General features: G+C 38.5%; 1 protein-coding gene across 1 annotated transcript; it reads right to left on the reverse strand.

Annotated features, from left to right (window-relative positions):
• Nucleotides 1-1,101: 1,101 nt before the first annotated feature.
• Nucleotides 1,102-10,672, reverse strand: LOC139159188 (vomeronasal type-2 receptor 26-like). The gene is made up of 7 exons (XM_070736540.1): nt 10,619-10,672; nt 10,246-10,410; nt 8,974-9,213; nt 6,962-7,393; nt 6,579-6,785; nt 3,539-3,734; nt 1,102-1,997 (listed from the first exon to the last, which is right to left on the reverse strand). Exons 1-7 carry the CDS (start codon nt 10,670-10,672, stop codon nt 1,102-1,104), a joined length of 2,190 nt encoding a protein of 729 aa, XP_070592641.1.
• Nucleotides 10,673-12,728: the final 2,056 nt, after the last annotated feature.

Below are 12,728 nucleotides of genomic sequence, written 5' to 3' on the forward strand. Positions count from 1 at the left end.
TGAGCTTTAACCTGTTAAAGGGGGGTTACCTTTGAAGAGTATTCAGAGACTTCAGCTGGTGCAGAATGCAGCAGTACAAGCAATAACAGGTGTACCAAAGTATGCCATTTTTAAAAAAATGATATTATCTCTTTTATCATACTGCTGATTTTATTGTTGTATTTTTTACTTTTTTTACTATGGCTGTTTTTATAAGTGTTGTCAGCCACTCTGAGTCTGTTTCAGAATGAGCAGCATAAAAAGACAATCAATCAATCAATCAATCAATCAATATGCCACCTTTGGCACATGTGCCATAGGTTCACCATCACAGGAATAGATGGTATGATTGGCTTGAAAGGAAAAGTAAAATTAACATGTAAAGTGATTGTTGTGGTTGGCTCTCACCCAGCTCCTGCCCCAAGGAATGTGGAGGTGGATGCAGGGGAAACATCAACATGTCATAGGCCTGTTTTATTGCTGAGAGACTCAGGTAGTGCAGTTTCCTCAAATGAAGAAGAAGGTGGGGGTGACTTGGAAGAGGGGGGCTTGGCACACAGCCCAGGAAGCCAATCTCCATTATCTTCGGTTGATTCGGATGAGGAAGTGTGAAGAGTTGAAGGGGATTTCCACCACCATGTTGCTAGGGTGAGATCACACCCTGATTAAATGGCAAGTACAAAGAAGCTTGGACCAGAGTCTTCTCACTTACATTTGATGGAGTGCAGTATCTCAAGCTGGGGTGTTCATTAAACAAAGTTGATGAAAGTGGAATTAGAGATGACTAGACAGAGTCCATATTTTATTCAGTCTGCTGAGTATAGAGGCAAAGCACTAGTTTGAGATTCAAATCATTTGTGTCTTGCACAAACACAAAGGTGTTGAGAAGCATTATTATTTATTCACATACTTTTCTGAAGACCTGATTGCAAAAAGAAAAAAAGAAGCGATATATATTATAAAGCAATGCTCTTTTTCCACCAACTTGAAAAACATGGACTTGCTGGTTGGTTTTTTATGGTGGGTGGGTGGGGGAGGAGGTAGCTCATCAAAATATCAAAGGTTGTCATAATTATTAACTGTTATTTTGGAACATACCCACACAAAAGTCATATTTCTATTTCATTTTGACATCAAATGTTCTTTTGTATTGAGATCTGGTCTGAAGAAAATAATGAAACACTTTGGGATGAAGATGCAGCCTAGAAGTCCTGCATTGGAGGCCAAAATGGAGAAGACTTGCACAGCCACCATGTATTTTCCTTTGGTGCTCAGGTAGGTGGGTACAAAGGACACCCAGACACTGCAGAAGACCAGCATGCTGAAGGTGATTAACTTGGCTTCATTAAAGGCCCCAGGGAGATTCCTGGCTAGAAAAGCCACTGTGAAGCAGATGGCAGCCAGGAAGCCCATGTAACTAAGGGCCCCATAAAACATGGCGTCAGCACCTTCATTGCACTGTAGAACGATTTCTCCAGACTGCGAGTGCATGTCAGTCTCAGGGAAGGGAGGAAAAGTGCTCAACCAGATGCTGCAGAGGACCATTTGGGGACCAGAGCAAAAGAGTATAATGGAGTTGGCAAAACTCTTTCCAAGCCATCTCTGAACATTATTCCCTGGTTTTGTGGCCCAGAAGGCTAGCACCACTGTGATAGTTTTGGCCAAGACAGCAGAAATGGCAGCAGAGAAGATGATGCTGAAGGCCATTTGTCGAAGAAGGCAGGTGATTCTCCTTGGCTGACCAATGAATAAGAATGGGGTGAAGAAGGAAAATAGGAGACAAAAAAGAAGGATGTAAGAAAGATCTCGATTGTTGGCTTTGACTATGGGAGTTTTTTGGAATCTGATGAAGGTTTCCAAAACAAAGCTTGTGATTAAAGACAGAAACAGGGCAACTGAAATCAGGATGAACCCCATTTTTTCTTGATAGGACAGGAAAGTCTTAATCTTAGGGATACAACGAGTTTTGTTGTTGTTTGGATGCTGATCTGCTGGACATTTTCTGCATTCTTCTGCGTCTGAAAAAGGGCAAGAGTAACACCTTTTGGATGCAGGTAAGTATAGGGCACATATGGAGGCTTGGGAAGGGCAAAAAATGGGCCAACTGGGGTTTTTTAAATACTTAATATTTTAAATTTGTCTGTCTACTTATGATTTGTTTCTACATGTTGTGAGCCGCCCCGAGTCTTCGGAGAGGGGCGGCATACAAATCTAAGTAATAAATAAATAAATAAATAAATAAAATAAATAACCACAACTCAGAGTAAGCGTATTGGCCCACAACAATCTGGGTCCTCATCTTATCAACCTCAGAAGGATGGAAATCTGAATCAATCTTGAGTCGGTCAGGATCAAACAGCGGGGAGTTGGCAGAATTAGCCTGCAATACTGCATTCTATCCTGACTGTTCTTTAGAATAGCCGATCCTGAAAATAGTTTGGGCACCTAATGCGAAGGAAGGACTCACAGGAGAAGAAACTAATGCTGGGAAAGATTGAGGGCAAAAGAAGAACAATGTGACAGAGAATGAGGTGGATGGATGGAGTCACTGAAGAAGTCAGTGTGAGTTTAAATGGACTCCAGAGGATGGTAGAGGACTTATTAATGAATAATTAATAAAGAGGGGAGAGGGGTGGCATATAAATCCAATAAACAAAGAAACAAACAAGTAAGTAAATAATATTATATTATATAATATAGAAACATAGAAACATAGAAGACTGACGGCAGAAAAAAACCTCATGGTCCATCCAGTCTGCCCTTATACTATTTCCTGTATTTTATATTACAATGGATATATGTTTATCCCAGGCATGTTTAAATTCAGTTACTGTGGATTTACCAACCACGTCTGCTGGAAGTTTGTTCCAAGGATCTACTACTCTTTCAGTAAAATAATATTTTCTCATGTTGCTTTTGATCTTTCCCCCAACTAACTTCAGATTGTGCCGCCTTGTTCTTGTGTTCACTTTCCTATTAAAAACACTTCCCTTCTGAACCTTATTTAACCCTTTAACATATTTAAATGTTTCGATCATGTCCCCCCTTTTCCTTCTGTCCTCCAGACTATACAGATTGAGTTCATTAAGTCTTTCCTGATACGTTTTATGCTTAAGACCTTCCACCATTCTTGTAGCCCGTCTTTGGACCCGTTCAATTTTGTCAATATCTTTTTGTAGGTGAGGTCTCCAGAACTGAACACAGTACTCCAAATGTGGTTTCACCAGCGCTCTATATAAGGGGATCACAATCTCCCTCTTCCTGCTTGTTATACCTCTACCTATGCAGCCAAGCATCCTACTTGGTTTTCCTACCGCCCGACCACACTGCTCACCCATTTTGAGACTGTCAGAAATCACTACCCCTAAATATTATAATAATAGTGTGGAGATTATGAATAATTTCAATAAATGGCTGATTATATATTTGTCATTTGCTGCCTCGCCTACAGATGATTTTCAAAATCATTTTCTTTCCAAAGGAAGCAATTCTGTTAGTAAGAGTAAGATTGAAATGAAGATTTATCCCACCTTGTTCATTTTATCCATCTCTGTCATACCCTTTGGATTGACCATAAATTTAAAAACCAGGGATCCCTGTTTTTCTAGGCTTCCCATCATCACTTTGGTAATTGATCTGTTGTGCTGCAGCCAGTTGACAATGTCCAGGTCTGCCGTGAGGTCTCCCTTCTCATCCAGTGACACTCCATCTATGGATTTATTGTAAAATTTAGATTTTTCAAGAAATGGGTGAAACTGGAACGGAAGAGAAAATGGGAATCTTTATATAGGATATCCACACTTCTGTTTCAAAATCCCTTTTATTGATGAGAAAGAAATGAAAGCATCACATTCACTTTCACTATTCAGGAAATAATACATCAACATTTGAATCATAACAGTAACCTACCATGTGTACTCCAAAATAAGACCCTGTCTTGTATTTTTTTTTTAACCCCGAAATAAGCGCTTGGCCTTATTGCCATGCACTCAAAAGCCCAGTTGGGTTTATTATCAGGGGATGTCTTATTTTTAGGAAAACATGGTATCAAATATAAAACACCGAAGCAATGCATTAATTTAAAAACCTACCATATGGGTGATGAATAAAATTATGAATGAAATTAAATGATACATGAGCAGTTATTGCAGTGACTAAACCTATAGCTGGGTATCTAGATTGTGTAGTCATTGGACAAAGGAGCACGGTGGCTCAAGATGTTAAAATGCTGGGCAGGAGGTTAGCAAGGAGGTTTGAGACCCAAGAGCAGCTGTGAGGTGGGATCAATATCTTGTCCTTCCTCTTGCCAGGGAACATGAAAGACACCCCAACTGGGCATACCCTAACCCTAACCCTTTCAACCCGAAAGCACCTTGATCCTCTGATCAAAGGGAATTGGGGGCCTTTCTTTTTTTTAAATGTTTTTTTATTGAAATTCTTTAAAAACATTAACAAATCATAAATAAACATATTTACAAACAACCAAAAATACAAAAATGAAATAAATCAAAGAACACAACAACACCAATAAAGAAAAAAGAAAAACACACAAATAACAATAAATATAAACTTAAATCACGGAAGGAGGGAAGATATATATTCATGTATTAATCACTATAAAAACTCATTCTATCACTCCTTTCTGTTCATTTAAATTCTGGCAATACAATTGGCACCCAGGTTAATTATTTTGGTTATTAATTTCTACCTATAAATCAATTATTATTTCTACCTCCTGATTCTAATTATATATTCATACTTAAGATCCTAAAAATCATCACTCTAAATATATATTACACAAATACATACTTATTTTTATAATTCCAAAATTCTAGTAATATTAATTCAAATGTAGTCATATTGTAATTTTAACTCTCTTTCCTTCTCCTAAACCAATAATAACAAAAATTTATAGTAAATGGAATCTTTGTTTCTTAATTTTAGTGTTAAGGCATCTGCCTCCGTGCAGTCCATGATTTTTAAAATTATCAATGAGTCATCTGGTAGGGTAGGTTGTTTCCAGGTTTGAGCTACTGCCATTCTGGCTGCCGTTAATATGTGCATCGTTAGGTAATATTTATCTTGGTCCAGGTTTTGATCTATGATTCCTAGAAGAAATGCTTCTGGTTTCTTATTTATTTTGACTTTGATTATATCCATTATCCATTTTTGTATTTTGGTCCAAAATTTCTTGATGAATGGACAGGTCCACCATATATGATAATAGGTTCCCATATTTTATTTACATCTCCAACAATATGGCTTTAATCTAGGATACATTTGCGCTAGTGTTGCAGGAGGGAGAATTCTTCCCTGCATGTCCTAGGATAAGGAGGGGGGTGGGCCTTGTCTTCATCTGAACCCCCTCTCCCTTGTTCAACCTTTGTCCTGCTTTGCCCTTGCACAGTTTCCTCCACAGCCAACAGTCACTCTCCCACCCTCTGTCAGCTCAGAATTTATCTCAGATTCAGACATGATGCAAAGATCCAGAGAATTTCTGCTTTCTTTTGCAATATGATGTAAAGTTTGTGGGATATTCGCATAGTCACACTTGGAATTATTAACCAGCTCCTATTTATCTTTCCAAACTTGGTATTCGCCATGGCTAACTCAGATCTGATTGAGCACTGTCCAAGTTTTCCTTGACCAACAAAACTGTCCACTTTTAATAAGAGCTAAATGTGCGACATGCGTAGTTATGGGCATCACTTGTTAATCTCAAAAAAACCTGTTACACTGTGACCTATAGTAATTATTACCAATAATGTCTCACACAGTGTAGGGCCAGCGTTCTTGTTAAACTGTTTCTCTCACACAACACACCCTCAGAAAGAAAATACAATTGTCATTTTGTCATGTCAATTGTCATGTTATCAAGCTAGGAAGCGAGAACTATAACCTGAATTCTTTTTATTGGGTATTATTATAGACAAATACTATAAGGGAACAATATATTCAATGTTACACATTTTGACTGCTGCCAGATTGGCTTTTGCACAAAAAATGGATATATTATTGGTGGGAATCAAAGGGGGATGTTGGGATTATGATTTAGCGATAAATTGGAGAGGTATATATTTTTATATTAGCAAATAAGGAAGATGGATTTAGTACTGTACATAAAATGGAACTATACCTATATAGAGATAAATAATTGTATTTTAAGAAGATGAATAACTCGATGAAAATGTGTTAACTGGAATATCATATCATGTCCAACTCTTTTTGGGTTTTTTTGGTTTGTTTGTTTTTAATTGAAGTATAAATAAAAAACTTTTTAAAAAAAACCTAGGAAGCCTATTTTGATAGTAGTGGACTGTCATCTCTTGATTGATCTGCTTCTTCTTAAAAAGAGAGACATTAAATGATCTTTGATCAAATGAGGGAAAGGATGGCTAAAAAGTATATTGTTGAATTGGAAAACCAATTTAAAAGTCTATGTTGCAAACAATGGGGAAGGTGGGAAGGGACTGCAAAAGGAAAGGAATGGAAAGTTGGGGGAGGTTCCTCCTCTTTTGAATAAATTACTTTTTAAATTTTGATAATTACAAAATAAATCCTTGGCTGCAGGAGAGATGCATAGAACAGCAAAGAAATACCTGCCAGGCCTTCAGCCTTGGAGTTTCCAAGCTCTTATCATCTCCCACCTTTGTCCTCTTGGATCTGGACACATAGGCTGCATGTAAGGCCCGTGCCACAGCCCAGATAGTGTTGTAAATGAAATGACTGTCAATGCACAAGACCAGATCCTTCACCTTTTGATGCACTGCTAATAGTCCTTGTCTTTCTCTGCAGCGTCTCCAGACCTTCACAGAAAAGGAATTTTTGGTGTAGGAGCACATAAATAACCTTTTGGCAAGGTGTCTCATGTAAGAATAAAACTGCTTATTATGGACATCGCATTTTGACCTTTGATTTATCTTCAAAACAAAAGAAATATGCTTTGAATGAATTCCAAGGGAAACCCTTGCTCCATTAATACCATTTTAACATCCCAGAGCACTGGTATCACCAGGACTTTTCCTGCAGCAGAATCCTTTATTCTTTTATGTACAAGATGTAGAATTGCTAACCCTGAACTGATAGAGTCAATCTCTGCAGCGTAAAGAAAGACAGCTACTTGTCTCCATTGGTGATATGCATGATAATCTATGAAGATGTTTTGTAGAGCTGGTGGAAAGTCCTGTGATATAACTGGACAGATGCCACTCCTTATGAGCATAGAAGTCACTGTTGTTATGAATTTATGCCCCTGGTAATTGTCTGGAGCAAGCAGACCAACCAAAGTCCACCTGAAATGGAGGAGCAACTTGACTATCCCTGAATACTGGAATCCTTCAGCAGGGAGCATTGGGTAGAAGAAAGGAAACCCAGTTTTGTCCCTCAGAATCTGGGAAACAAAATTGTAACTTATCTGAAAAGGAAGTAAAAGGGACTAAAGTAAAGTAAACCATCAGAACCATCAGAGTGGGATATGTTTGCTTTACACCTGGTCTACTTTTGCATAACCAAACCATCATCCTAAATGATCATCTTCCATTGAGGATGTGTATTTTGCATGAGTCAAAAAGAGAGCTGTGAAAATATTTACAGACCCCTCACATCCTGAACCTAAAGTCTTTCAACTTCTACCCTCAAAATGAAGCTATAGAGCACTGCACACCAGAAAGACTCTGTGGTATCATCACCTAACCCCTAAAACCTTACCCTTAGACTATCCACTGTTGACCTCTCCCGATTCCTATGAGGTCAGTAAGGTGTGTGCATAAGTGCACCAGATTGCCTTCCGTCCCCTGTCCTAATGTTTCTCTTTTACTAGTATCATGTATATAAATATATCTCTGTATACCACCAATACGTACTTGACAAAATAAATAAATAAATAAATAGGCACAAGCACAGCTTCCCCCCAACAGAATCATTCTGCTAAACAAATAATTCCCTTAACACTGTCAAACTATTCACTGTCTGCATTACTATTACTATTAATCTTCTCATTGTTCCTATCACCCATCACCTTCCAATAATAATAATAGTAATAGTAATAGTAATAATAATTTATTAGATTTGTATGCCGCCCCTCTCCGGACTCGGAGCGGCTCACAACAATAACAAAAATGTAAACAAATCTAATACATTTAAAAAAACATCTAAAACCCATTATTAAAACTATACAACACATACCATACATAAATAATATAAATCCAAAGACTCAATTTCCCCATGCCTGACGACATAGGTGGGTCTTCAGTAACTTACAAAAGGCAAGGAGTGTGGGAGCAGTTCTGATCTCCAGGGGGGAGTTGATTCCAGAGGGCCAGAGCTGCCACAGAGAAGGCTCTTCCCCTGGGGCCTGCCAGACAACATTGTTTAGTCGATGGGACCCGAAGAAGGCCAACTCTATGGGACCTAATTGATCGCTGGATTCGTGCGGCAGAAGACAGTTCCGAAGGTATTCTGGTCCGATGCCATGTAGGGCTTTATAGGTCATTACCAACACTTTAAACTATGACCGGAAACTAATCGGCAACCAATGCAGGCTGCGGAGTGTTGACGAGACGTGGGCAAATCTAGGGAGCCCCACGATAGCTGTCGCGGCCGCATTCTGTGCGATCTGGAGTTTCCAAACACTCTTTAAAGGTAGCCCCATGTAGAGAGCACTGCAGTATGACTGTAACTTTATTGCTTGCATCTTTACGATTTATATTGATTGTTTCCCAGTATGATTTGATTGCTTATTTGTACCCTATGATTATCTTTAACTTTTCTGCCTTATGATTCTTGATGAATATATACTTTTCTTTTGATGTACACTGACAGCATATGCACCAAAAACAAATTCCTTCTGTGTCTAATCACACATGGCTAATAAAGAATTCTACTCTAATGTAATCATGAATCATTTCCATATTAAGAGTCTTGTTTTTATTTACAAAGAGGCATTTCTGACTGAAAGCTGAACGATTTAATACGGTCTTCCCAGCAAAGACGTACCTGTGGGATTTTGTAGATGCCGAACATGGATGTTATCTGGATGGAGAAGCCAGTCTCAGCCCCTTCAAGAACAGCCACTGTATTTCTCTGTCTCCCACAGCTGTAATTGGGAACATTGGCCTGCCCATCTGAAAGTAAGTCCAGTAAGGCATCTGAAGTCTTTCTTGGACTGAAATAATTTTCATATATATTGTAGCCCAGAGTGATGTTTGGCAAGTAATGGAAATCCTGGTTAATCTCCTGGATGGCAAAAAGGAAGGATAGAATTTTCCAACATTGTGTTGCTTTTATCCTGTGAGAATAATGTATTAAATATGGTAATAAATGAAATGATGTTTAATTTAAGCCGCCCTGAGTTTACAGAGTGGGGCGGCATACAAATCTAATAAATAAATGAATGAATGAATGAATGAATGAATAAATAAATAAATAAATAAATAAATTTCTGTTTACAAAAAATACTTCTAACCTGTCTTAAGGAGGCATATCAGCTGCAGGATCCAAAATAGATCCTTAAGATTAAATGCCACAATGCCTAACTACAGTTGTTTCAATAATTCAGAAATAAAGTTGTTCTTATAATTATAATAGTGATTTCTGACAGTCTCAAAATGGGTGAACAGTCAGGTGGTAGGGAAAGCAAATAGAATGCTTGGCAGCATAGCTAGAGGTATAACAAGCAGGAAGAGGGAGATTGTGATCCCGCTGTATAGAGCACTCATGAGACCACATTTGGAACACTGTGTTCAGTTCTGGAGATCTCACCTACAACAAGATATTGATAATATTGAAAGGGTCCAAAGATGGGCTACAAAAATGGTGGAAGGTCCTAAGCATAAAACTTATCAGGAAAGACTTACTGAACTCAATCTGTATAGTCTAAAGGACAGAAGGGAAGGGGGGAACATGATCAAAACATTTAAATATGTTCAAGAGTTAAATAAGATTCAGGAGGGAAGTGTTTTTAATAGGAAAGTGAACACAAGAACAAGGGGGCACAATCTGAGGTTAGTTGGGGAAAAGATAACAAGCAACGTGAGAAAATATTATTTTACTGAAAGAGTAGTAGATGCTTGGAACAAACTTAGAGCTGACATGGTTGGTAAATCCACAGTAACTGAATTTAAATATGCCTGGGATAAACATATATCCATCCTAAGATAAAATACAGGCAATAATACTAGGACAGACTAGATGGACCATGGGGTATTTTTCTGCCATCAATCTTCTATGTTTCTAATTCAGTAATGGAAGACTGACTTACATAAATACTGGAGTCACAGGAGGTTTTTTGAAAGCTTTGGTTTCAAATTTAGCCTGAGTTGCCGAAATGATGCCACTGATGGAAAGTTCTCCTGGTCTGTAATGATGCTTTGGGTCTACTTCATCCCTTAGCAGCATTAGGGAGCACTTGGCTTTGAGCATCCCCCAGGCTTTCTGTGGAAACAGAAGCAGCAGAAGCAGCAGCATGATGTGTTTCTGATGGAGCCTCCAGCCCTATATGTGATTCCCAGCAAGTGTAAAAACAACAATTGGAAGAAAGCTTTTCCTTTTTTTCCTTTCAGAAATAATTCAGCCTAGGGTTCATTTCTGAAGTCCTCCTGCCTGAACAAAAATTTTCATCCCTCCAGACTCATTCATTCACCCATGGATTTTCAATGCCATAGACCAGTCCACAAGGCTTTTGGTGTAAAGTCATGGTGAAAACACATATTACTGATGTGCATGGGGTTTCTTTAAATTGACTCTTCTGAAAGATTGTATAAAAGTCTTTAGGGAATTAGCTCCAAGACTACAGCTAAATCTCTATAATTTGGATACTGGCAATGAAGGAAAAGTCACGGATGGAGTCCAAACTTTGGAGATAGCAATAACAATAGTGCTTAGACTTATATACTTCTTCGTGGTGCTTTACAGCCCTCTCTAAGCAGTTTACAGAGTGTGAGAAAAGTCCATCAAGGAAATATAGAGGGGTCCGAAGGAACAATAAAAAATAGTTTATTATATTTCTCTTTTTCAATAGGTCTTCAAATGAACATAGACTTATGATGTCTCTATAACATAAGAGGCAACATCATTATTTGAGTACAGCATATAAATACAAAATCATGTCTTTGGTAAATAAAAACTTTGTTCCTCCTACTCCACTGTTCACTGTCCTTTATGTAACATCTTAGCATCTTATTCTGGTGTTTTCCAACTTGCAAATTCCCAAAAACTATTCATTATTCTGACATCTGCCCACTTCATCTACCTAATGATCAGCAGGTCCCTTTCTCACATTTCAGCAGCATAAACATTTCCTCTCTAAGCACAAACATATTCTGTTTATGAGAACAGAAGAAAAGCTTGACAAGCAAAAAATACATTACATGTTTATATAATATAATATGTCATAAAAATGTCTGTGCCATTGTTCTCGTTACATTTTTTTATTTCTTACAAGAATAAGATTCCATTTCTGACACAGAGTCTGCTGATGAAGGCTCCTCTGACCAAGAAGATATGAGTGACAGGGAGGAGGAGAGTATGGCAGACAGCTCAGAAGGAGATCAATTATCTAGCTCCTCCTTGGATTCAGAACAAGAGTTAATGATACAGCCACGCATGCGGAGAGCGATGCATAGGCAACAACAACTGAGAGAGTATTATCAAAGAAAATGAGACCACCTGTGGTTGGGTGGGGCTGTGGTAATTAGTGAGGCTGCTATAAAGAGCAGCCTGTGGGTTTGGCCATTGTGGAGGATTATCTGATCATTGTGTTTCGTGCCTGCTTTACTGACTTTGAGCTTTTGTGTGCTGATTTTTCCCCGCTTTGAAACTAAACCAGAGCAAAATGTGTTTCACTTTGTGAAAGAAGGACTGTGAATTGCCTCACAGCTGCAAGCTAAGTATCACAGAACTGATAAGGGACTTGTACAAATTACCAGTTTGTTTGGAGACGAGTGCTCTTTGCTATACCAACAGAGGGCTTGGTTTAAGTGAATTTTCATTATAAAGAACATTGTTTTGAATTTTCAAATGTGTGTGTGTCTGAAATTTGTATCTGTGAATTTTTGGGAGGATTCTACCAGAGAGCCTGACAGAGCACCAGTGAATCACTATTGGTTTGGGCAGTCCGGTCTTATCTGGGAGGAGCCTACTCTTGGCCCAGGCTCACTCTCTCATTTACATATATTTGGAGGCTTGGTTTTCCACTAATCCACAAGGGAGGAGGACAATTTTGCTGTTGGGAAACAGCCTGTAAAGAGCCCGTAAGATCTCTTTTCCCTGAAAACCAGGGTGTCAAATTTGCTTCGTCACAGCAGTGTCATGTGACATATTGGGACTTTTCCCCCTTTGCTAAACCAGACATGGGTGTGACCAGCATGTAACACATCTGGACCATGAGCCACGGGTTTGACAGCCCTGCCTTTAAAAATAAAGATTGGATACATATGTTTCATTGACCTAAAGTTGGCTCTAATGAATGAGTCAGGTGTGTAATTGCTAGTCTTCATCCATTCTTCCAATTTCTATAGCCACCCATATCAGCTAAGCAACATAAGCTCAACTTTGATACATGCATATAGAAAAGTGTGAGAATTATCTATAGAATCTAGGCATCTAAGGCCTAGATAGATACAAAACACACTTATTAGAGTACTAAACTTCCGACCTTTTGGAGAGCGGACCTTGCCAAAAAAGCAAAAATGTACAAAAACATGTTTACATCCTGTATCAGAGATGAAGAAATCCTATTTTGTAGGCCAAGA

This window comes from Erythrolamprus reginae, chromosome 2 (genome assembly GCF_031021105.1).
Source record: "Erythrolamprus reginae isolate rEryReg1 chromosome 2, rEryReg1.hap1, whole genome shotgun sequence".
NCBI lineage: Eukaryota > Metazoa > Chordata > Lepidosauria > Squamata > Dipsadidae > Erythrolamprus > Erythrolamprus reginae.

Coding starts and splice junctions, on each gene's coding strand:
- LOC139159188 (XM_070736540.1), bottom strand. CDS start 10,672: ATGACTTTACACCAAAAGCCTTGTGGACTGGTCTATGGCATTGAAAAT. Junction 10,411..10,618: donor ATGGCATTGAAAATCCATGG/GTGAATGAATGA, acceptor CTGTTTCCACAG/AAAGCCTGGGGGATGCTCAA. Junction 7,394..8,973: donor GCATCTACAAAATCCCACAG/GTACGTCTTTGC, acceptor CTTCCTTTTCAG/ATAAGTTACAATTTTGTTTC.